A 27,164-nucleotide genomic window follows, 5' to 3' on the forward strand; every position below is an offset into this window, starting at 1 on the left:
TCACAGTTCTTCTAAGATGTCAACTTTCTATAAACTATGTAAAGGACTGCAGTAGTAGTTATCTAAATAAATCTAGAACTATAGTCAACCCCAAATCACTCATTCCTTTTTTAAGATCATCAACTTTTTTTTTCTACTATGTATACAGTCGATTCTTGTAATTTGTGGTAGTTATGTTCTAGAAAGTTGCCACGGATACTGAATTAGTGGATACTGAACCATTGCTCCTAGGGGAAATACAAGTTTAGGGTTCTGACAGCCTCTGATCCCACCAAATCACTCATTTTTAAATCTTTTTTTTCCTCTCTGTTCTTTATATTAGATCATTTCTATTGTTCCATCTTCAAATTCACTTATTCTTTCCCTGTCATCTCCATTCTGCAATTACTTCCATTCAGTGATTTAAAAAAACATTCAGATATTGTAGTTTTTAGTCCTGGAATTTTCATTTGGCTCTACTTTTTAATTGTTTCTACTTCTTTGCTGAGATTTTTGTATTTTTTTATTAATTGCATGCATATTTTTCTTTTACTTCACTGAGGATAATTATAATAGCTGCTTTAAAATCCTTGTGTGATAATTCCAGCATCAGGATTATCTTAGGGTTGGTCTCAGTTGATTTTCTTTTTTATTGAGAATATGTTCCATTTTCCTGTTTTTTTATATATCGAGTAATTTTGGATTGTACCCTGGACATTATGAATATTAAATTATGGAGACTCTGGATTCTGTTCTCCAATGAGTGCTTTCTTTTTTCTTTACTTTTTTTTTTTTGTGAGGAAGATCAGCCCTGAGCTAACATCCTTGCCAATCCTCCTCTTTTTGCTGAGGAAGACCAGCTCTGAGCTAACATCTATTGCCAATCCTCCTCCTTTTTTTCCCCAAAGCCCCAGTAGATAGTTGTATGTCATAGCTACACATCCTTCTAGTTGCTGTATGTGGGATGCGGCCTCAGCATGGCCGGACAAGCGGTGCATTGGTGTGCGCCGGGGATCCGAACCCAGGCCGCCCGTAGCAGAGCGTGCACACTTAACCGCTAAGCCACGGGGCTGGCCCCATTTCTTTATTTTTTTAAAGCATGCAATTAGGGGCCAACCCCGTGGCTTGGCGGTTGGGTGTGCGCGCTCCGCTGCTGGCGGCCCGGGTTTGGATCCCAGGTGCGCACCAACGCACTGCTTCTCTGGCCATGCTGAGGCCACGTCCCACATACAGCAGCTAGAAGGATGTGCAGCTATGACATGCAACTATCTACTGGGGCTTTGGGGGAAAAATAAATAAATAAATAAAAATTATAAAGCATGCAATTAAATTATCTTCCTTGGTTCAGGGGCCAGAGATAGAGGTGAAGAGAATTTGGGAATCCTCTCTCTGGTTCTTTCCTTTCCAGGATTCCTCCTCTGTCTCCTGCAGCCGTGGTTTCCCCAGACTCAATCTTCTGGTTCCCCAGGCCAGAAAGACTGTTATTTCTCCACCAGAGCCCCTAATGCATTACATGCCTCACCAAATAGACTTGTTCCTAGGCTAAAAGCCAAGAAAATGGGAACTCACTCTGTACAGTGTCTCTCCTCTAAGCATGGACTCCCCATGCGAGTCTGCTGCTTCTGATCACTCTCCACTGTCTTCAGGTAGCTGCTTACTATACTATGTTCAGAGTTTATAGTTGTTAGCTGAAGGAGGGCCAGTCTGGCAGGCTATTGCTCAGCCACTACCGCCTCAGTTATTCATTACTGTCTCTGGAATGAATTTATGAGTATGGATGCTCTAAACACTTACAATAGAACAAACCAATCACCTTGCAAAGACCCAACTTGGGAAGAGCTGGATAGTTAGGCACAATTTTCTCATTCTGTCGCTCAGCTCATCTTCTCCATGTTGAGAAGGGCTGTTCTTAACTCTGAGGCCAACAGAAAGTACAGGTAAATATACCACCTCTTCTGGGTAGTCCTAGTAAATTTAATTCTCAGCAAGATTAAGGTAGAATGGGCTGAAAGGGGGTTCCTTCTGGCTTCTCCTACGCTTTAGGTTATACTTGGGAATGAGTTAACAAAAAGATATGGTCATAATGCGAAAACAAGGTTGAGACGAGAAAATAAGTTTTCCAATAATAAAGTGAATGCAGTATTTCCCTCCAACGTGGATATTGTGTTGAATGCACAAAATTCTGGCTACTTGCAAATGGGAAAGAGGTAAAAGTTACCTCATGAGATGTGGTGCTGTCTTCCCTCTCTGATCCAAGTCTTTCTCCTGATCTTCTAAATCTCTACCTTTTACTGGACTCTCTGCCTCCTTTTCAAACTGCCAGAACCACAAAGGTCCTTGGCCGGCACATCTCCGAGCAACAGAGAATTCACTGAAACCTGGGATTATCTTTTGGCGCTCTATAGCTTGAGAGATAGTGATTAGAAGGGGAAAAAAATACACAAAACTTCATCAACAAAGTGGCATTTTCATTTCAGCTGTTCCTGGGGGCAAAACAGAGCAGTAAAGAGAAATCCTAGATTGAAAGCTTTGTGGTTATCTCCGCTTCTCATTAAAGTTCCCCTGATTATAATCACACCTACGATTACAAGATTTAACACACCTGGTCTCAAGGATGCAACAGGAAGAGGAATCATACATTCATCCCATCCCATTTCCTTTTCTTTATTCACTGACTAAGCACAATTTATAAATTTCAGTGAATGCAGACTAGAGATGGTTTTGAGAACAGGAGAGAGGTTTTCATTCACGTGGCTTTTTTGAAAGTGACAAAAATCTTCCACGGCCACAAATTATTTTAGTACTGGTGAGACAAGCAGTGTTGCTTTCATTGGCTACACACAGATGTGAGAAATCTGGATAGACTTTCTTTCTATTTCTTCTCTCATTTTTACTAACCAGACATTTTGCTTTGCTTCACACACACACACACACACACACACACACACTCTCTCTCTCTCTCTCACTCAGTAAGGATGTGTGCACTTACAGAGCTTTGTAGATTTATTTTAATAGTGTTGTAACTCATTTTTAAATACATTTTTATTTTGAAATGATTTTAGATTTACAGAAAAGTTGCAAAGACAGTACAGAAAATTCCTGTATATCCCTTACCCAGTTTCCCCTATTGTTAACAACCTACATAACAATGGTATATTTGTCAAGAGTTTTATAGATCTTGACAATGGGTGAAAAACACTGACTCTTTCTTAGCTCCATTTTGTACAGCAGATTCTCAACAAGAGTAGTGTGTACTCTATAGCAATTTATTTAATTATCTGAATTATTGTGTTATGATCTGTACGTCCCCCACTCCCATCAAGGTCTTAGATAATAACTAGGGGATAACAGATGAGTCCACGCTTGTACAAAAATGGTGTCAGGAACTTGATATGGCAAAATTCTAGCAGGAACAAAGCCTGTGTGTCTGACAAAACAGTAACTCTTCTAATGGCTTCACTGACACTTAGTTAAATACTGATGTGCCAGCCGCAGATGAGCATTGTGGATACCAGGAAGTGAATTATTAATGCAAAGTCTCTCTATTAAGTCAACTGGGAATGAGTTTCCATTAAAATCAAGAAGAAAATTAATTTAGAGGTCACTCCTTAGCAAACATATGCAAATATACATTTTCTTCCTGTATTGGCCATACACTGGGGAGAAATCCGACCAAACTCACTTGGAGGAGGAGGAAGGAAGTTTAAGTTACGCAGCAACTGAAATCTCATGGATTGAACTCATAGCTAGAAAGGAAACATTTTAAATGAAGCCCTTTAGTAATTCCATATGAACAATTAAATGAGTCAGGAAGACAAGTCACTAAAGTTCAGGCTATAGAGGCAGGCTTTGTGCATCCCAGCTAGCTCACATTGGACTTGTCCCTCTGAGGAGAACACCAGGACTCAGAGTCTCAATCTACGAACTTGTGCTCTGGTTTTTCTGCAGCAGTTGAGTGTGTAGCTTGCCGAATATGTTGCAGAGGGAATAGAGACTCTGACTGAAGATGCAAACAATACAATTTTCCTGTTACAAAATCCCTGCTGATCGATTCATCTGCATGAGTCCATCCAGGGAATGGGTTTGAGGCCTGCCTTGGTGAGAGGAAGACTGATAGACACAAAACAAAGAGGAAGGGATGTTGTAAATGGTAAGAAACTGACTGACCTCAGTAGCTTTCTGGCTGAGTCCCCGAAGCAGCAGGACAATCACGTGGACGGCAGCTCTGCGCACTTGAACTTCATGGTCTGTTTTAGCCACAGCAATCAGGCAAGCTGTCACCTGGGAGGGTGAGGGAAGAAGTCAATAAAAATCAGGACTGCACAATTACCTAAAGCCTTTCAACTGTGTTCCACTTTCCAGACATTCATCAGGAACAATTCGGCTTAGAGAGGAGTGGACAATTTCCTTGTTTTCAATAAAGAGAGATCTAGTGGTAGAGATCTTGATTCAGTCTGGCTTTTCTGGAAAAGGACAAAATCTGGTTTGGCATTAAGGAGGGAGTTTAGGGAATGGGAAAGAATATGCGTATATAATAAAGGTGCAGTCAAATGCAAATAGTTTCTCAAAAGTGGGAAGAACTGTTACTTGCCCCCCTTTGGGGACATTAAATCAAAAGAAGAAAAGATGGTTGAAAACACAGCATCTTAGGGACTGAGGACCACGGAGATTTAGCTAAGCAGGCTTCAGAGTTCAATGCCCAGCACGAATATGAATGTGCCATCAATGAAAGTTTCAGCCCAGGGATACAGAAATACGTAAATATCCAAACTGATCTCCTTCAGCATGTCCAGATGTCCCAGTCCTACAGATCTAGTGTAGACCGCATGTGAGTTCCAGGGGCCAATTTCAGAGACTCCCTGCCTGGGCTTCTTCATTTATGGAATAGGTCTTTCAGTGCTCATTTACTTTAATAGACAGCTCTATAACAGAAAAGACTGGAAATTACTTGCAAAACATGGTGCCAGATATATAGCTAATAATTATATGTCATAAAATAAGACAGTTTCTATATCTTGTACCAGCCAGTGGCCCCACCCCCCTCCTGGTAGGCACAAAAATATTCTAAAACCGCAATAAAGAGATACCACTAAAAACAATGGCAACAAACCTTTCTGAGGCATTCATGCAAGATTTAAAAAGAAAAAACAAAAATTTGAAAGTGTAACCAATGTAGCAACAATCTGAAGGTAAGAATTAATCATTCAGTTAGTCTCTCACTTACTTTGTTATTTGATTTACTGAGTGAGTGTTATTTCTTGGCTAACGGGGGAAGGATTTCTAACCATGATAAGAAAATAGCCAGACTGTGTGTTTGGAAACAAGTACAAATACATATTATGTTTAAAGAATGGTTTAAAAAAAGATATAGGCACAAATGAGGAAATAGGCTTGTGCAGAAATTTAACTATGCAGGTTGTATTTTTCACAGCTTTCAAACAGTTGGGCATAGTTCAAAATGTCTAATTAATCAGTGATGGCAGAGAGATTAGAAGTAGCTTTTTCTTAAATCTAATCGCATCTGTGATACACTGGCATTTACTCAAGTTGTACATCTATTAGACAAACTTGCAGCTTGCAACTGAAGGGAAACCCCAGAAAAGCTCAACTCGTTGGGGGCTGTTTTTCAACAAGACCCAGAAAACTGCATCTGCTTTTGACCTGGGACACCCTGACCCAAGGCCATCAGTGGCTTCCATGCCTCTGGCATTAACGGTAGAAGCAATTCAGTCCTAGGAGGAATTCCTTGGGCGACCTCCAAACAGGCAGCAATATAATAGCTACCTCCACTTGCAGGCTTAGTATTTACAAGGTAAGAGTTGAAATCAGAGACACAAGTTAGAGCTAGGTCTGAATCTTTCTTGACACGTGGAAAGTTTAGCTTATTCAGTCTGATAACTAAAGTACGAAAGCCAGCCCAGGGCCGTGTCATGTGCAGACGCTCCCAAGCCTTTAGCCTCTAGGTTCAGTTTTGGGTCCACGTTTCCATGATTCATGGACCAAGGGTTCCTGGCCTAGGACACTTCTGGTGTCTGGCTTTGCCACCTCTGTTCTGCCTCACTATGCTGAGCGGGCCATGCTTCTGCCTCAGCTCTCAATGTGAGGCCAACTCTAACTGTCAGGCATTTATTCTACGATTGGGATAGGCAGATGCATCCTAGCTGGAAAACAGTTTCTCCCGCAAGGCCAGTTCTTGAATCCCTGTGCTACCTTGAAGGTATGACTGAGAGAGAAGCCTTGCTGAGACCAGTTGGAATGGCCTCCTGCTTGCTGCAGGCTGCTAGTGACTTATCCACCAGACTGTACCAAGCCCAGCTGCAATCAGCCATCGAGGCAATCAGGAAGAGGCCTTTGAAGAGAAGAGTGTTCAGGAACCTTCCTCAACATCTCTGTCACAGGACCAAATCCTGTGAAACGTATGATGGTTGGTTATACAAAATGTTTTTACAGCATCAGGATTTTAATATGGTCTTGCAGATATCATTAGAGATAAGAACAGCCTTCTTCTATTCAGGTCAAGCTCCCATAACCAACTTGGAATGTCGCTCTTCTGCGGGCCAGTGGGATAGACCCCTCGTCAAACACTAGAAGCAGACGGATGCATGGCCACTCTCTTCCATCTGTCCAGTCTGAACAAGTCCCTCCCACGGCTAGTCTCTCTCACCTACAATCCCAAAGACATACTCAACATTGCCTTCCAGCCCTAAGAGTCTTGGTGAATAGATAGATAGATGATGTAAGGTCTTTACTAATTTATGGATTGATGTAATATTTCTATTCTCTTTTTAAATCTTCCCAGAGGGCAGAAACCCACTCTATGTGATCTTCATGTCACCTGTCCTAAGGGTGAATGTTCCTATTCTAATAAACCATACTATGGAAGGCTTTTTCTTCATTGGCTAAATTATATAAATTGTATCTACTTCTGAAAGCCATCCAGAGAGAAAGACGACGATTGCTTTGGAAACACTAAAGGTCAGTTTAAGCAATTTAACACTTGATAGGAGCCAACAGAAATAAGGAAAAACATCACTCCCCAAACAGCTGGCACACACCAAGCATAATCAGAACTATAAAAACAAAGATAATACAAATGGCAAGATTACCAAAAACCAACTCTGGAAAATTCCAGAAGAGAGGTACTAGAGTTGAGGTATGTATAAAGAAAGCATGAGTTAAATTTTCCAACTGCATCCCCATCCCTTTTCCTAAAGCTCCCTTTGTTAAAATTCAGGCAGTCTGCTAACTTGTCTGAAACTAGACCATCTGTCCTTCTATTTTGTAAACTAAGAAACCTTAACAACAAAGACAGTGTGGCCTCTAATTCACATGTGCTCGGCTTGCTCCCTTAACCAGCCATGAAAGAGAACTGCGGCGGCTACTTGAGCTTCCTTGAGGTTTCCCAGGACATCAATTTGCGTCCTCATCTCAGGGGTCCACATACCCTCAAAACGCATGAGCCTTATCACTTAGGAAACTGCACTGATTGTGGCAAAAATGGTAATCAATTTTTTTTTTTATAATTTTATGTAAACTTTTATTTTATTTTTTTCCCCCAAAGCCCCAGTAGATAGTTGTATGTCATAGCCGCACATCCTTCTAGTTGCTGTATGTGGGACGCGGCCTCAGCACGGCCAGACAAGTGGTGCGTCGGTGCGCGCCCGGGATCTGAACCCGGGCCACCAGCAGCGGAGCACGCGCACTTAACCGCTAAGCCACGGGGCCGGCCCTGGTAATCAATTTGGATCATTCAGTGGGATCAGAAGTGATAGCTTTTCATCAGACCTCAAAGCTCAGGTTCGTGGAATTCTGCCCCCCCCCCATTAAAATTGGGTTGCTCCTGTACATGTCACCTGGGGCATATCTTATTTGCTGTACTGAGGGTGGGCCTCTCACTACAGTGCACTTAAATCATATTCACTTCTCATAGAGAGCGATAAAGATGAAAGAGCCTATCAAGATTTGGTTTCAAGCAACATAGCTCTTCATAAGAACAAGGAGAAACTGGGAAAAATAATAATGCTCTCCAAACAGGTTAAATCTTGATATCAACAGGGAGGAAAGGGGCCGGCCCCGTGGCTTAGCAGTTAAGTGTGTGCGCTCCGCTGCTGGCGGCCCGGGTTCGGATCCCGGGTGCGCACCGATGCACCGCTTCTCCAGCCATGCTGAGGCCGTGTCCCACATACAACAACTAGAAGGATGTGCAGCTATGACGTACAACTATCTACTGGGGCTTTGGGGGGGGGAAATAAATAAATAAATAAAATCTTTAAAAAAAAAAAAAAAAACAGGGAGGAAAAACCTGAATTCCTAGTATAGAGATTGTGGAAGGGTTGATCCTAGTCTTCATATTCCTTCTCTACCAGCTAGCATTGTCACAGCACAGACAGTGCCCAAATCTGGACCACTCAGCAGGTGGGACAGCTTTCTTCAGATGCCCAAGAGCTACAGCTGTGACCCCCAGATCAGATCACATTAGAAGAGCCTGTGGTGGCTAGTCTGTTCAATTCTATATCAAAACAGATTACACTTCTCCTCTTGGTTCCTTCTCTACCAGTACACACTGGGGCTAAGCATTTTTGAGACTACAAAAGACTTCAAGAGCTTTTATGGGACACTGAAAGAACTGTCATAAAAGACACATTAATCTTTAAAATAAGTTAGACCATTTCATTCCTCTGCTTTGTCTTCACATCTCACTCACAGTAAAAGCCAAAGTGCTTATAAGGCCCCGCTTGGAGTGCCACCACCTCTCTGATGCCAACTCCTACGATTCCTTCCCTTACCCTCTTCACTCAAGCCACGCTGGCCTTGCTGTTGGCATGTCAAACATGCACCTGCCTCAGGGCCTCTGTACTTGCTGCTCCCTCTGCCTAGAAGGCTATCCCCAGGTATCTGCCTGGATCAGCCCTTGCTTCCTTCACATCTTTGCTCAAATGTCACTTATCAGTGAAGCTTTTCCTGTTCACCACAGTTCACATACAATAACAAGCGCCCTTCGTGCCCCTTACCTGACTAGACTTATCTCTTAGCACTTACTCCACCTGACACAATATATGTTTACTTGCTTGCCTATTTGTTACCTAACTCTCCTCTCTAGAATGTCAGCTCCATGAGGACAGGCACTTTGTTGTTCAGAGCTGGATCCCGACCAACTAGCACGTGGCTTGGGTGCAGTCCCATAACCGGCACAGAGCAGGTGCTCAATATATATTTGTCGAAAGAATAAACAAATGAATGGAGAACTACTTAAGAGCCATGCCAAATATCCCACGTTTTCCATGCGAATGGACAAGAGTGGTCTGACTCCATAAGAGGACTCAATGGCTGAAATACTAAGACTGTCAGGTGTCCAATCATGTTCAAACTTGTAGTCTGCCCAGGGCAGCTGGTTTGGCACTAATGACATGGCAAGCGTGGGATGCTACATAAGAAGGAACATCTAAAAAGAAGAGACAAATTATGTGGGATGGAAACACCTGGCTTTTTAAATCAGAGGGAATATACTGCCTTCTGAAGTTTCACTGCCAAAAGCAAGTGCTATTAAGACACACCTGCATGACCCCTCCTGTCCATAGCTTTTCTCATACGGCAATTCTCTTCCTTTTCAAGGGCACAAAAGCAATCTTATAAATGAACTGAAAACATTTATTGAGAGACAATATAGAGGAGTGGTTAAGAGCAGGGATTCAGGAACCTACTGCCTGCATTCAAATTCCAGCCTTGCCACTTCCTATCTGCATGACTTTGGCAATGTATTTAATTTCTCTGTGCCCTCGTTTCCTCTGTGAGGATTGGATCAGTTGACACATAAGGCACTCAGAAGAGTATTAAGTGCTTGCTATTATTACTGTTTTTAAAACATGTAGGAACTAGTCTTCCCAAATAAGCCTTACCCTCTTCTTCCTTTAATATTAATCAACAGACATTTCCTGAGCACCCACTACATGCCAAGCACTGTGATAGGTACTAGGGGGTACGCAAAGGTGAAAAAAGACTGATTCTGCTCTTACTGGGCTCACAATTTATTAATGTTCATAAAAACTCCTGGGATTGATGTTACAGAGTGTCCAGGTCTCCAGAAGTGAGGTAGGGTCACTGGACAAAGCATTTGCCAGACAGGTGCCCCCACAGCAGCAGCTCCTCACATCGATTTTAAGGTTGAAAGAAAAGGAAGGGCTCTCTCTTTGTGTTAGCACCCATGGTAAGCAAACAGCCTACTACCTATTCATACTTCATTTCTGAAGGCTTAATAAGCAATGCTCAATTCTTGCTGTAAGCCAGGAGGTCGTAAAGCTAACAAGGCCCTTAGCGATGTGGCCCCTGCCTGCCTCTCTTGCCTCAGCTCCGCTACCAACTAACCTCTCACCCCCACCCATTCACTCTAGCCTTTTGGATCTTCCTATAGTTCTTCAAACATCTCAGGCTGTCCCACACCACAGTGCCTTTGCACAAGCTGCTCCCTCTACTGAAACGTTCACCTCTGCTTTCTTGGGCTATTTAACTTCTACTTCTCCAGATTCAGCTCCAAGGGTCTCTCTCTCCAGCCCATCTTTGTCAACACCCAAATCTGATTGAGGGTCTCCTAAAATGTGCTCCCACAGCACCTATCACAATGTACTGTAATTGTAAACACTGATATCTGTGTCTTCCACAGGTTAGCCAGGCCCAGAAGGCAAGGTGGTATCTTAGAGGGTTTTATATTCCTGGCCCCTAACAAAGGGGCCTGGCACATTGCAGGTGTTTGGTAAATATACGACTGGAGACATTTGAAGGATGTGGGTTACACCTGTCCTTCTCATTTCCTTGCTTTTCATCCTCATCACTGTCATCATCAGCTCCCTTCAAATGACCAAAATGCTCCTTAAAATAAATCTTAATATAGAAAACTAAAATTTCTTTACTCAAATATTACCCTCTCAATGAGGCTCACCTTAAATACCCTATTTAGACTGCAAACTCCCCTCCACCTAACACTACAGTCCTGATCACCCTTATCCTCCTCTACCTTTTCTTTTTTTCTTTTTCTTTTTTTGTTGAGGAAGATTGGCCCTGCACTAACATCTGTTGCCAATCTTCCTCTTTTTTCTTTTTTCTCCCCAAAGCCCCAGTACATAGCTGTATATCATAGTTGTAGAGTTGTAGCTCTCCTATGTGAGACACCACCTCAGCATGGCTTGAGGAGCAGTGAATAGGTCCACACCCAGGATCCGAACCAGAGAACCCTGGGCCGCTGAAGCAGAACATGGGAACTTAACCACTACAACACTGGGCTGGCCCCTCTCTACCTTTTCTTATCTTCCACAGCACCTATCATTGTCTAACATGCTATAAATTTAATACGTATATCAGTTATTGTCTGATAACTACCTCTTACTAGAACGTAAGCTCCATGAAGATGGGAATCATTATCTATTTGGAAAAGTGGTATGTTTTAGGTTTCCAGAATGCTCACTTGGCATACAGTAGGCTCTCAATAACAACTGTTAAATAAATCATTATATTTCACATATACATCATTTCTAGATCCTTGTAACAATCTTGCATTGTAGGTATATTAATCTTATTTTCTAAGTCAGGAAACTGAGCTCAGAGTCTAAGTCATCTTCTCAAGTGAACACAGGGAAGGAGGTGGTGGAGCTGGGCCCCCATTTATTCCTATCCCCAGGTGTGCTTGGAGATTTGGTTCTCTTTCAACAGGTCAAGTGGGTCTCCAGAAAGATGACACTTCTTGAATGTTACAAAAACTGCTTTAGCTCAATCTTTCTAATTAACCAAACCAAGAAATTTCTCCAACGCTTTCAAGAGAAAATCATAAGCCACTAGCATGCTACAGTTTCCTTAACAGAGAGAAAGGAAAGAAGAATCTAGGAATTCAAAAAGAAATATGGTCTCAGTTTCTGGGTTCAGAGAAGATCATGATGTTCAAACATAGTTTGAATTCATTGGTTTTAGAAAATGTATGGGATCCTGTCAAATCTGAGCTAATCCATGTGAAGATCTGGGGGAAATTTTTATTCAGTTCATGGCTATGTTTAAAAAAAAATTTGTGATGCTTACACAAGTCTGTGAATATACTAAAAACCATTGAATTGTACCCTTTAAATGGGTGAATTGTATGGTATGTGAATTCTATCTCAATAAAGCTGTTATTAAAAATAATATTTGAGTTGGTTCAGATCATGGTCCAAGAGCTTGTCTCAGTTCATGATTTATGGCTCAGTTTGGGTTGAGTCATGTGGAGACCAAGTAAACAGAGAAAAAAATGTGGGAACCATTTCCATATTTGACCCAGAGAAGTTATAATAGGCTGGAATCTCCAGACAACATAACGAAATAGACCTGCAAAGGCCCTCTCGTAAGTGTCACAAGTTAATATTACTAAAGAACGAGATTTGCTAAGTGCCATCCAAAACAACCTCAAATCAGGCACCTAATGGTTCACATATAGTAGAGAAATTAAAGGTTTTAAGTTGGTGCTAATCATTGTTTCCAAGTTATCAAAAAAAGATACAAAAAGTTGGGGATAGGGGTGTGCCTAGTGACCCCCCCAAAGAAGAGTTAAAGGGGAGGAAATGACTGATATATAACTTTCCTAAAAATCCTAAGTTGGAATTTAATGACAAGAGTACTCTTTATAATCACTAAAACAAAAAATATACAGCTCAGGAATGAGGAAATAACACAAATTCAAGTGTATGTATATATCCTTGAGTGTCCTTATTCATACTGATAAGACACAACACCAGAGACTGAAGGAAATTCCTTCTTGGTTGGTACTTCTTAAGATCTAATGTTCAACATGGTCAGCCCTAGGATATGGAATATTGTAAAAGATGCCAGTATTACAGTTTTCTAAGTTGCTGTGAAGTTATGTGCTTTATATGAGAAACTGGCTGCTTATAAATAAAAAGGTAATATAAACTATACTTTATTTACATATTTATAATTTATAAGCCATCTTCTTCCAAAAAGGATTTAAGATGGTCAAGTGCATTGGAAGCAAAGAGACTTCTGGCCACATATTAACTAGTCTTTTTCTGCCCATCATCATCTTTCAATAGCAGAGGGCCTGGCACAGAGTAGGTACTCAAGATATATATTAATATATTGATGACTAAATAAACACAAGAGCAAAGATAAAATTTAAGAGGCTAGAGGAAGATATTCACAGAGGACAACAGCAAGATGTACCTTTCTCTAAATCTTAAACTGTAAAACCAGGAGAAGCGTCCAGTGTCACCATCTTGTATGGCTATTACTTTGGCTGCTCATTCATCCTTTACCTATTATGTACCAGGCACCGGGTATAAAGTGGTGAACAAAACAAAGAAGTTAATTAGTCTTTTCTGGTAGTCCCCCTGAACATAGGGCACCTCTGATCAAAGAAGGCCAATTAGAGTATTCGCCTGAGATTTTTCTGCGAACAGAGATGAGACTCACAGATGGCCCAGAGACCCAGGATGAAATTCCATCTGCCCTTCCTCCAAGTTTCTTCAATTCTGTTAGCTACCTCAGAAGCTTTATAATAAATCCTCTTTTATTGCCTAAGGTAGGTTGAGATGACTTCCTGTCTCTCTCAATTAAAAAATTCTTACTACTATAACTTTCAATATACATATGAGACTAGTGAGGCCAAGGGAGGTTAAATGACTTACCGGATCTGGAAAAGGAACACAGGTCTCCTGACTTCCAACTAGGAGCTATATCATAGGTCCAAGTAAAAAATAAGCTGTAGAGAAAGGAATCAACATACGGTACCTCATGAACCACGGAACCCAGCAGAAAGTCCAGCCTCTGGCACAGTTCTCCAAGGTTAGATAAGCTGCTGGCCCTGTGAGCACTATCTGGATCTCTCGCTCCCCTCAGGAAGGTGTGGATCAAAGGTTCTCGGTACTTTGAGACCATGTCCCCTATAGAGAAAGAGAAGAAATCAAAATCCTTTAAAACAAATATTCAAGTTCTTAAAGAAGGAATAATGATATTATCATGGTAGATTATATGGTGTTTTACACTTTTCAAGGTACTTGCGTAACCATTAAAAATCACGCTCTGGAAGAATATTTAATGTCAGGCAGGAAGAAGACTAATAATTGACCATTAGATTGAGTGACAATGAGGTCACTGTTGACCTTGACAAGAATAGTTTTGATGGACTGGTAGGAGTGAGAGCATGACAGAAGTGGGTTTAAGAGAGAAAGGGAGAAGAAGACTTGGAGACAGAAAGATCACTTAGGGAGTTTTTCTGCAAAGCAGATCCAAGAAATGGAGTGGAGGCTGGTCACGGAAGTGGGGTCAAGAGAAGCTTTTGTTTTATTTAAAGAGAGGAGAAATAGCATGCTAAGACATTGAGAATTGACAGTTTATATATGTAAACAACTTCTTCCTCCACAGGTGTACCAAGAACTAAAGCTGTTTTCACTTGATCTTAGTTCTGAGGCCCTAGTTCCAGAACCCACTATAAAACTCCACCTTTTAGCCTTTTGGTAGCCCTAAGGCTGCCCGATATCTATATGGTGACAAAATGGTTTCTGAAGCATTTGTTTAAAGTCACCAATTCTTGGGCCGGCCCCATGGCTTAGTGGTTAAGTGTGTGCGCTCTGCTACTGGCAGCCCAGGTTTGGATCCTGGGTGCGCACCGACACACCGCTTCTCCAGCCATGCTGAGGCCACGTCCCACATACAGCAACTAGAAGGATGTGCAGCTATGACATACAACTATCTACTGGGGCTTTGGGGAAAAAAAAGGAGGATTGGCAATAGATGTTAGCTCAGAGCCGGTCTTCCTCAGCAAAAAGAGGAGGATTAGCACGGATGTTAGCTCAGGGCCGATCTTCCTCACCAAAAAAAAAAAAAAAAGGAAAAATAAAGTCACCAATTCTTCTCTTTTTTTTTTTTGGTGAGGAAGATCCGCCCTGAGCTAACATTGGTCACCAATCTTCCTCGTTTTGCTTGAGAAAGACTGTCCCTGAGTTAACATCTGTGCCAATCTTCCTCCACTTTATGTGTGGGATGCCGCCACAGCATGGCTTGATGAGTGGTGTGTGGGTCCGTGCCTGGGATCTGAACCCTCGAACCCCAGGCTGCCGAAGCGGAGCACACGAACTTAACCACTACGGCATCGGGCTGGCCCCTGAAGTCACCTATTCTTAATCACCAAAATGACAACCTACATAGAAAAAGCACCAACCTGTCCTATCAGGCCCAGTTCAAACGCCACCTCCTTTGTGAAAACTTCCTCAACATCCTCAGTCAGCCTTACTTAGTCCTCCTTGGACATCCATCCCACAGTACTTTGTACTTAAATCACATTTGTCACTAATGCCTTGATTCCTACACGTTTTCAGCCTATATCTATTTCTCCCACCAGACTATAAATTCCTTGAGGGTAGAATTTTGCTTCATCTCTGTTCTCATCAGTTCTTAGTAATCTTTGTACACACTAGGTACTCAACAAATGCTAATGTTGAATTGAATTCATGAGTTTATTCGACAAAACAAAATTATGTGCTAGGTATCATGCTAATGTTCTAGGGACACAAAAATTGATAAAACATCATCTTTACACTCTAACAAGCCCCAAGTTCAGGGGGTGGGTATAAATAGATAAGTACCAACAATTACAGTACTGTGTGGTTAATGCGGTCATAAAGTCAAGCAGAGGTTGCTTAGAGAGCATAATTTCACTAATCTCAGTCACTTGGAAGGGGGAGGAAGAAGTACTTTTTTGTTTTTCTTTTTGCTTTCGCTCAAGGTCGAGAACACAATGTACTTTCCATACGATATAAGAAAAAAATGAAGGAGTAATTTCTCTAAAATGCTCCCAGTTCCTAATACAATACGTGCAGTCATAAAACATCTCCTGCCCAGTTAACATCAACATATATCGCAGATACTGAATCAATGGTGACTTAGCTATAGTCTGTTTTCAGGATAGAAAAGAGGGGACTGGGCCGGCCCCGTGGTGTAGCGGTTAAATGCGCGTGCTCCGCTGCTGGCGGCCTGGGTTCGGATACCGGGTGCGCACCCACACACCGCTCTGTCAGGCCATGCTGTGGTGGCATCCCATATAGGGTGGAGGAAGACGGGCATGAATGTTAGCTCAGGGCCAGTCTTCCTCAGCAAAAAGAGGAGGATTGGCATGGATGTTAGCTCAGGGCTGATCTTCTTCACACACACCCCCCCCAAAAAATAAATGAATAAATGTTTAAAAAAAGAAAAGGGGGGACTTTGTGCCTATTTTTAGACCTAGTATTTGCATTTCTGAATATCAATCCTAGAGAGGTTGTCACACATGTGACAAGGATATCTGCATAAAGATTTTACTGCAGAATTGTAATAGTGAAAAATGAGAAGGAATAAATTAAATATTCATTAATGTGGAAGTGGTTACATAACCATACATATTATGGAATACTATGCAGCCATTAAAAGGAACATGACAGAATTATGTGCACTAATATGGAAAGGTCACCTTAGGACACTTAAGTGAGGGGCTGGCACCGTGGCTTAGCAGTTAAGTGCACGAGCTCCACTGCCGGCGGCCGGGGTTCGGATCCCGGGCGTGCACCAATGCACCACTTCTCCGGCCTTGCTGAGGCCGCGTCCCACATACAGCAACTAGAAGGATGTGCAGCTGTGACATACAACTGTCTACTGGGGCTTTGGGGGGAAATAAAATAAATAAATAAATAAAATTAAAAAAAAAAAAAAAGACACCGTTAAGTGAAAGAAACTAATAGAACCCATATCTTTCCATTTATATACGTAAAAACACACACAAAATTTCTTTCACTATTAACAAACCAAACTTACAGACTTAAATATGTATATTAAATATACAAATGTATAGAAAAAAGAAAGGATATACTAAAATAGAGGAGTTAAATAACTTGTCCAAAGAGTAAACACAACCACAATCAAACTTAGGTAGTCTGACACTTAAACTCCTATGACATATTGCATTTCAGATATTTCTAACTAAGAGGAAAATATACTTTTCTACTTTTGTTGTAGTACTTTCCCTTTCTGGAGCTGGGAAGGGGCTTGCTCATTCTGCAATGTGAGATGTGGATCCAGAGTTAAGAAATCTGTGTTCTAGTTTTAGTCCTGCTGGCAACTAGCAGTGTGACTTTGGGCAATTCGCTTCACCTCTTTGGACCAACTGAAGATGAGCCAATTAGATGAGATGATCTCTCTGGCTTCTTCCAATTTTAGGAGTCTCTGAGTTGATGAGTCACCTTTGGTTTAGGATCAGGGGAATGAGATTCAGGAGACAGGGAAAGGAAGAAAAGGCACACATTCATGAGCCCTGGAGTGGAAGGCTGTTGTGGTTAAAGGAACGAAGGTCCCTTGTCGGGAAGGAAGGCACAGAGAAGTGAAAAGATTGGAAATCCATTAGGAGGGGAAATTGCAGGTTGAAAAGGTAAGAGCAGATGACAAACCAGTTAATGTTTACTAATGTAGGGATTTAAAGTTAAAAATAAATCGTATTTTTCTGCTTGGCACTGTGGATCATAAATAAGAAAGACACAGTCCCTCCCCTTATGGCATTCAAAGCCTAAAGGAGACGAGGAAAAAAACTGACCAAGCAACAACAATGGAGTGAGATGTGGCCAAAAGGAGAAAAATACTTTTATGAGTAATGTTTTGATCTGGTTCCTATTCTATTAACAACAGCTTCAGTATTCTTATTCATCCAGACCCAAAAGTCTGGCATTCTTTTTTGATTTCTCTCTGTTACCCTTCAGTCAGTTCATTTATTATTATTCAATCCTCATTTACTTCCCTACAGGATTTCAGGCAACTTACAATAAGTAATATTGAAACTGAAATAAATATTTTTTAAAAGTTCTACAGCAAGTGAGGAAGCATAGACATCGCAAGCTAAGGATGGTTATCGCAAATGAACCCAAAATTTAACTTAGCAATTCTTGGTAGCTAAGGCAAAAAAGGAAACAGAAAACTTAGTTCTCATTATCCAATAAAAGAAGGAACATCAATCCATTAGGAGAGAAAAACTTTAGAAAGAACACCAAGAGGTCTCTTATTCATTCATCCAGCAAATCCTAATTGAGTGCCTACCATATACCAAGTATGTTCTCAGTACTGGAGGTTTACACAGCACAAACAAGAAAGCAAAGTTCCCATCTTCATGAAGCCTACTTCTAGTGGGGAAGAAAGACAATAAACAGTAAATAAATCTTCCAGCAGCAATAAAGGCTATGAAGAAAAATAAGGAAGCGGCGGGGAGGTGTTTAGAGCTAGGGGTGAGGGCTCAGGGAAACGCTCTCAGAGAAGACCTGAAGGAACAAGTCATGTGAAGACCTGGAGGAAAAGCAAAGAGCAGAATGGACAATAGAAGTTTTATATTCAATGTAGAAATCATATGGCTGTTTCTTATACTGACCCACCATAAAAGTCAAGGGCATACCATTACACTAACAAAACCACAATTTAATGTTCCATTTACCCAAATTCCTGCCCTGTCTGAGCTTCGTGACTACCTTCAAAATGAGTATCCATTTAACTGCATGCTCCACCAATGCCATCCTCAACTGCAGCTAAGAAACAAGAGGAGCCAGTGGGAGGATCAGCATCTCAAGAACCCTGCACTGTACCCAGTCAGCTGGCTCTGGATCCAGGTATTGGACTGGAAGAGCTGGAACACTCACTGCATCCACTCTGTACTTCTCAAAGTGCCCTGCCATCATGTTCTCTGAAACCTGATCTCCCTTAGACTCACATACACAGCCTACATTTGTCACACTCTTGCTCAAACTTGGTCTTCTTCAGGGATTTACAGTCCTGCCCGCATTTCCTGGAGGCTCTGCTGGCCTCTAACTAATCCTCTCTTCTCCTAGCTCCTACTTTGCCATGGGACTGGTTTCTCAAGACTGCACTGGATCCTAGTCTCCAGGCTGGGGGTCAGCCCTGACCAGGTTTCCATGCAGTACAAAATGCACGCATGTAGTCAGAGAATTGTAGCCCTTCCAGGGCTGCAATTTGACACAGACATAGAACTTAAAGATCCTATATAAAGGGTTCTTTTTTTTTGGTGAGGAAGATTGTCGCTGAGCTAACATCTGTGCCAATCTTCCTCTATTTTGTATGTGGGACACTGCCACAGCATGGCTTGACGAGGAGTGTGTAGGTCCACACCTAGCATCTGAAACTGTGACTCTCAGGCTGCCGAAGTAGAGTGCGCGAACTTAACCACTACACCACTGGGCCAGTCCCCATAAAGGGTTCTTAATTTGAGCTTTGGGGATCCCTAAAAGTCAAATTTTGTTTTCTACATTTCATTGGCATTCTCCCGTTCTTCCTTGCAAACAGCACTCTAATTTTGTTCAAATATCCACCTTACCCCCAGTACCAACCATCACCCACATGATTCAGGCTAAGGTCTTCATTGGTCTAAGTGAATCATGGTGGACATATCCCTTTGGCTTAATTGGTTTAGGCATGGGCATGTGGTACAATTCTGGACAATGAGGTGTGAAGGAAAATCTGCTAGAAGGCTCTAAGAAAAACTTTTTGCCTCTGGCTATGATAGGGATATGATGCCATAGAGTTGATGCAGCCAACACGAAACCATGAGGGACTAGAGGATGAGGCCAATAAACTGTGGCTGGCAGAGCAGAAAGATGAAAAGAATTTGGGTCTCAAATAATGTCATGAAGCTGAAGAATTAACCAGTCTTGGACTTTTTGTTATGTGCAGTGACTCATTCCTTATTGTTTAAGCCAGTTCAGTTGGGAATTTCTGCTACCTGCAGCGAAAAGCATTCTGACATAATATGAAAACAGGAATGTTCTTTAAAATTGTACAGCACTTCTAAGTCAGTTTTATGTCTATCAGTCCAAAGCCAGAAAAGTTATATTTGCCAAAACAAAGGAATTTAAGACAGTATATGTTTTTAAAAGGATTCAAGTCAATTTTATAACTAACATATAACAAAGGAAAAAAGTAAATCCAATAATTTTCTTTCTTCTAATTATAATTTTAATTGGGACAATAGCCTAGTATACAGTATGACTCTTATAATATTAGCATATATATATATGACTTTCCCAAAGAGCTAAGTCATCTTTATACATCTGCCAACCTATTAAAAAAAAAAGTGAGTAACTACTTACGGTAATAGCTCATGTGAAGGAGTTATACACTGAGTGTATTTCGCAACTACTGACTAACCCACTTCATTATGAACTAAAACCTCGGGCTCTGGGACACCCACTACTATTCCTTAGTTTCTGATTAAGCAACAAAACCTCAATTATCCCATCCAGGAGGGGTTTTGGTTTTGGGTTTTTTTTGCTTTTTCTTTTTTTTTTTCTGTATTTTTCTTTATCCAGATGAGATGTTGTTATTGCTTCAGTTGAAACTTATTGGAACCACAAGATTTCAAGATCCTAATTCACCTTTTGTCTGAAAGATGGCACACACCACCTGACAAGGGCAAACATTCATTACCACCCTGTTAACGCATCTCCTTAAAAATATGCATATTATATGGCTTTTACAAAAAACGGCATTGATTTCTGAATTCCCTCACCCCCATTTTCAGAAAATACTCACCACAGACTACAATATTTAGACTAAGAGATACTCATGGAACCGAAGTTAGAGAGATCACCGTCTTTTCTTCAGGCATTTCTAAACAGCTTCAGGGAAATGAACACAATAAATCCAAGCCCACTTTCAGAAACTGACTCAAGTGGATTCTAGTCAATGCGGTTTATCTTAGTTCCGCTCTAACGTCTTTTACTTTGTGCAATGATAATGACAACACCTGGCTATTTGCATCTCCATATTCTTCTCAGGAAGTCAGCAATAATCAACCTTATTGAGAAGCAAACAGCTGTGTGTTCAAGGAAACAAGGGAAGGATCTAGATTTGTTTGAACAAACCTGATAAAAACGAGTTGCTTTTGAAGGTGAAAAATCAAGTGCATAATGAAAAGAGAGACCTGAAAAAATTTTAACCTGCCTATGACTTGCTTGTATCAATTATCATATATGTGAAAAGATTCTTTTAACAAATTAGGATTTAGAGGATTTTTATCAAGCTTTTCAATTGTACTTTGAGGTCTAAATTGATAGATTCATTTATGCATATCAGATCCCATCTTCTTCCATCAAGGATCTGAGATGACTTGCAACAAGAGACACGCATGTAGTGGAAGTGTGCTGAATTAAAACTGAATTAACAAATCTGAATTAACACAATAAACTTTTGGAGTCAAGGAACCTGCTGATTTCAAGGGCTCAACCATTCACCTAGTTCACTGAAATAGGTCATAAAAGTGAAATCGAGAAAAATCAAGTGAGAAAGAAAATTCCACCCGTGGCCAAATCCTTACATCATCCTTTCAAAGCTCCATTATTAATGTCTGGAGGGCCCTCTACTCCTTCTTTCCTCCTACTCTTCCCTCCTTTTTTTTCTGGAGACACAGAAGTGAACGCGGATAAAACCGTTCCTAACTATTCTCTTTCATCTACCAACAGGAAGTAACTAAGAAATATCCTATCCTGCTGGTTAAGGCGCTGCTCGGTAAAACCAATTATATTTTCCAAAGATTGAATGATCACTTACAGCCAGCACTCCTCTGTAATCAGAAGTTTACATACATCCTAAGTAATGTTTTAGGCCAGTGTTTCTCAAACACAAACACAGGCACTGAAATTGTGCAGTGCAATTTGATTATAATGTGGATCCAGGTGATTCAGAATTATCATTAAAACGAAAACACAACATTTAAAAAATTCTTTTACAGAATTCACAGACCCCTGAAATATATCAGAATTTAATCTTCAGACTCCAGTTTGAGAAATGCCCTTCCACCTAGCCAATTCAGTGAAGACAATTAATGTGCACCACTATGTGCAAGGGACTCGGTGGGGCATCAGAGGTTTAGAGATGAAGGAAATTTTACCCTTACTTCTAGGACGCTAGAGGTACCAAGCGTCATGAGAGCAATAGGGCAGGTGATATTTATTCTTTTTTGGGGACAACTTAAATGGAGGAAGTGGCATCTAAACTGAGTCTTAAAGGATGGTGAGGATTTTCATAGGTATAAGAGGAAGAGTGCTCCAGGTAGATGGAACTGTGTCAGCAGAGGCGTGGGGGCAAAGTGGTAGTGGGGGAGAGAGACAATAAAATAGACGGCATATTCAGAAAACAGCAGCTGTGCCAGCTGACTGTAACAAAGGGTGCAATGTAAGATGAATATGATCAGAAATAGGCAGGGTCAAATCACACAAAGGGCATGAACTTAAGGATTTGAACAACTGACAACGCTTTTTTTTTTTTTAATAGACTTTATTTTTTAGAGCAGTTTTAGGTTCACAACAAACTGTGCAGAAAATACAGAGAGTTCTCATATACCTCCTGCTCTCCACCTGTCTCCCTCTCGCCCCACAGACTCCTTCACTACCAACATCCTGCACCAGAACCATACATTTGTTTCAATTGATGAACCTACATTGACACACCATTATCACCCAAAGTCCTTAGTTTATATTAAAGTTCACTCTGGTGTTGTACATTCTGTGGGTTGACAAATGTATAATGACGTGTATCCACCATTATAGTAGCATACAGAGTAGTTTCACTGACCTAAAAATCCTCTGTGCTCTGCCTGTTTGTCTTTCCCTACCCGCCAACCATTGGCAACCACTTTTTTTCTTACTGTCTCTATAGTTTTGCCTTTTCCAGAATGTCACATAGTTGGAATCATACACTATATAGCCTTTTCACATTAGCTTCTTTTACTTAGGAACATGTGTTTAAGGTTTCTCCACGTCTTTTCATGGCTTGATAGCTCATTTCTTTCATGTGCTTAAAAATATTCCATTGTCTGGATCTAACCACAATCTATTCATCCATTCTCTGAATAAAGGACATCTTGGTTGGTTCCAAGTTTTGGCAATTATGAATAAAGCTGCTATAAACATCTGCATGCAGATTTTTGTGTGGATGTAAGTTTTCAACCCATTTGGGTAAATATACAGGAGCATGATTGCCGGATCATATGGTAAGAGTATGTTTAGTCTTGTATGAAATCGCCAAACTGGCTTCCAAGGGGGTGGTACCATTTTACATTATCAGTTCCCCATTGTTCAAATCCTTAACTTCATGCCCTCTGTGATTTGACCCTGCCTATTTCTGATCATATTCACCTAGCACTGTGCCCTCTATTACAGTCAGCTGGCATAGCTGCTGTTTTCTGAATATGCCATCTATTCTATTGTCTCTCTCCCCAACTACTACCTTGCCCCCATGCCTCTGCTGACACAGTTCCATCTACCTGGAGCACTCTTCCTCCTATACCTATGAAAATCCTCACCATCCTTCAAGATTCGGTTTAGATGCCACCTCCTCTTCCAAAGTGGTTGTACCATTTTGCATTCCCATCAGCAATGAATGAGGGTTCCTGTTGCTCCACAGCCTTGTCAGCATTTGGTGTTGTCAGTGTTTTGGATTTTGGCCATTCTAATAGATGTGTAGTGGTATCTCATTGTTGTTTGATTTGCATTTCCCTGATAACATACGATGTAGAGCACCTTTTCATATGCTTATTTGCCATCTGTACATCTTCTTTGGTGAGATATCAGGCCTTTCGCCCCTGTTTTAATCAGGTTGTTTGTTTTCTTATTGTTGAGTTTGAAGAGTTCTTTGTATATTTTGGATAACGGTCCTTTATCAGATATGTCTTTTGCAAATATTTTCTCCCCATCTGAGGCATGTCTTCTTATTGTCTTGAGAATGTCTCTCATAGAGCAGAAGTTTTTAATTTTAATGAAGTCCAGCTTATTGATTATTTCTTTCATGAACTGTATCTTTGATGCTGTATCATCACCATATCCAAGGTCATGTAGATTTTCTCCTATGTTGTTATCTCTTAGGAGTTTTATATTTTTGTGTTTTACATTTATTTCTATGATCCATTTTAAGTTAATTTTTGTGAAAGGTATGAGGTCTTTGTTTAGATTCATTTTTGCATATACATGTCCAGTTGTTCCAGTATCATTTATTGAAAAGATTGATAATCCTTTTTTGAGTAGGAGAGTGGCTTAACTAGAGATATATTCTTGAGTTTGGTGAATCTGAATTTATATGTGTGTTCAGAAAGGCCAGAAGTCTTATTCTATGATGCAGAATGAGGCTTGCATTGCAATGATTAATCTCCAGCTGGACAATTTCTACTGCAATGCCTTCAGCACACTCTTATTCTGTTAAATGGTTGCAAAGTCATAGTCAGCTGAAGGGTATGATAATCTTTTAGTGATCAACTTTTTTCCAAATGAATGATGGCTCAAATAGTACTGGGACTTCTCTACATAATAAGAGTAGTAAACAGAACGATAAGATACATGGAATGATTGAAAACTTTCTACATTCTTTGGCAAGAGAAAGTCTTTTTCATATGATAGTCACAGAGGAATCAGGTCATTGATAGCACAGTCATTGTAGGGTGTGGCCTCACCAGCTCAGATGTGCTGATGCCTACTTCTTCTACTCTTATTACTTGCACGTAAGTAATTTACTCCACTGCAAGCAATGGATGTCTCCTAAGTTGCCTTTCAGTTCTTGCTACCAGGTGTCAAAAGTAAGTAATGAGACTAGCAATTAATACTCTGAAAATGAAATTAAGAAAACAATTCAATTTACAATTGCATCAAAGAGAATAAAATGCTTAGGAATAAATTTAACAAAAGTAGAACACTTGTACTCTGAAAACTACAAAACATTGTTGAAAGAAATTAAAGAAGACCTAAATAAATGGAAAAACATCCCATGTTCATGAATTAGAAGATGTAATATTCTTTGATGGCGATGCTGCCAAAATTGATCTACAGACTCAATGTAATCCCTGTTAAAACCCCAGCTGCCCTTTTCGTTTGTTTGTTTTGGCAGAAATTGGCAAGCTGATCCTAAAATTTACATGGGAATCTAAGGGATACAGAATAACCAAATGATCTTGGAAAAAAGGAACAAAGTTGGAGGACTCACATTTCCTGATTAAAAAACTTATTACAAAACTATAATAATCAAGACACTGAGGGCCGGCCCCGTGGCTTGGTGGTTAAGTGAGCGCGCTCCACTGCTGGCGACCCGGGTTCGGATCCCGGGCTCGCACCGACGCGCTGCTTCTCTGGCCATGCTGAGGCCGCGTCCCACATACAGCAACTAGAAGGATGTGCAGCTATGACACACAACTATCTACTGGGGCTTTGGGGGGAAAAAATAAATAAATAAAATCTTAAAAAAAAAAAAAAAAAAGACACTGTGGTACTAGGCTAAGGATAGACCTACAGATCAATGGAATAGAACTGAAGAGTCTAGAAATAAACTCTCATATTTATGGTCAATTGATTTTTGACAAGAATGCCAAGACAATTCAATGAGGGAAAGAATAGTTTTTCAACAAATAGTACTGGGATAACTGGATATCCACATGCACAAGAATGAAGTTGAACCCCTTCCTCACACCATATGCAAAAGTAATTTCAAATGATCATAGATCTAAATGTAAGACCTAAAGTTATAAAACTCTTAGAAGTAAATTTTTGTGACCTTAAATTAGGCATAGCCTTCTTAGATATAACACCAAAATCACAAGTGACAAAAGAAAAAATAGGTATGTTGGACTTCACCAATACTAAAAACTTTTGTGCTTCAAATTTCAACATCAAGAAGGTAAAAAGACAACGAGCAGAATGGGAGAAAATATTTGCAAATCATGTATTTGATAAGGGACTTGTCTCCAGAATTATAAAGAAGTCTCACAACACAATAAAAAAAAAGACAACTAAGCTGATTTAAAAATGGGCAAAGAATCTGAATAGATATTTCTCTAAAGAAGATATACAAATGGCCAATAAGCACATAAAAAGATGCTCAACATCATTAATCATTAGGGAAATGCAAACCAAAACCACAATGAGATATCACTTCATACCCACTAAGATGGCTATAATCAAAAAGACAGACAGTAACAAGTGCTGATGAGGAGAAACTGGAACCCTTCTACCCTCCTGGTCAAAATGTAAAATGGTTCAGCCCCTTTGAAAAACAGTTTGGCAGTTCCTCAAAAAGTGAGAAATAGTTACCATGTGATCCAGCAATTACACTCCTTGGTATATACCCAAGAGAATTTAAAACACATTTCCACATAAAAGCTTGAACACAAATGTTCATAGCAGCATTATTCATTATAGCCAAAAAGTGGAAAGAACTCAAATGTCCATCAACTGACAAATGGATTAAAAAATGTGGTATATCCATAGAATGGAATATTATTTGGCAGTAAAAAGGAATGAAGTACTGATACATGCTGCAACATGGATAAACTTTGAAGACATTATGTTAAGTTAAAGAAGCCAGTCAGAAAAAAACACATGTTGTATGATTTCATTTATAGGAAATATCCCCAATAAGAAAATCCTTAGAGACAGAAAGTAGATTAGTGATCGACTGACTGGTAATAGGTACAGGGTTTCTTCTGGGATGACGAAAATGTCCTAAAATTGATTGTGGTGATGGCTGCACAACCTTGTGAACATACAAAAAAAATTTGAATTGCACACTGTAAATGAGTGAATTGTATGGTATATGAATTATATCTCAATGAAGCTGTTTGTTTTAAAAGTAAGTTTTGAGAGTGGGAGGGGTAGGAGGAGGGCTACAGAATCTATTTTACAATGAAGTTGGAAAAAAATAACACAAAAATCTTCACAGAAGAGAAGAGAAGAGAAGAGAAGAGAAGAGAAGAGGTATATGTGTATAAGCAGAACCTGATATGAAACACACCTCTGCCTTCCAAAAACTCAGACCAAATCTTGGGGCGAATTTCACAGACAATTCACAATGGCTGCTCCCCTCAAATATGAGGCAGGAGCTCCGAATTCTTTGGTGATACGCCCACTACAGAAACCAGGTCCTGCCCTTGACCACCAGTCAAGCAGGACCCAGAGCTTTCCCACAGCTTTGTGAATGGCATTGCTTCTGCCAGCTCTTTGCTTCCTTATTTGTCAGTAAAAGATGGTGCCAATACAAGTTCAGTCTTTACTGCTTCATAGAAGGCCATTTAATGGGTGATATTTTTAAGAACCTTCTATATTAATTTTCATTGCTTCAACTTTTTTTAATATAAGTGTAATTTAAAAGTCTCTTAAAAG

General features: G+C 40.4%; 1 protein-coding gene across 2 annotated transcripts in view; it reads right to left on the bottom strand.

The window, feature by feature from the left end:
* TANGO6 (transport and golgi organization 6 homolog) overlaps positions 1-27,164 on the bottom strand; it is a 179,799-nt gene that overhangs the window by 28,735 nt on the left and 123,900 nt on the right. The window contains exons 16-17 of one of the 2 annotated variants that reach the window (XM_004431770.3): positions 13,741-13,892; positions 4,147-4,260 (exon numbers count right to left, since the gene is read on the bottom strand). In XM_004431770.3, the coding sequence (XP_004431827.1) occupies positions 4,147-4,260; positions 13,741-13,892 (266 nt within the window). Of the gene's footprint in view, positions 1-4,146; positions 4,261-13,740; positions 13,893-22,253; positions 24,621-27,164 lie in introns of those variants that run through there. The other variant, XM_087420026.1, reaches the window with a different exon arrangement.

Source organism: Ceratotherium simum, chromosome 30, assembly GCF_057802395.1.
Source record: "Ceratotherium simum simum isolate JZ-2026a chromosome 30, ASM5780239v1, whole genome shotgun sequence".
Lineage (NCBI taxonomy): Eukaryota > Metazoa > Chordata > Mammalia > Perissodactyla > Rhinocerotidae > Ceratotherium > Ceratotherium simum.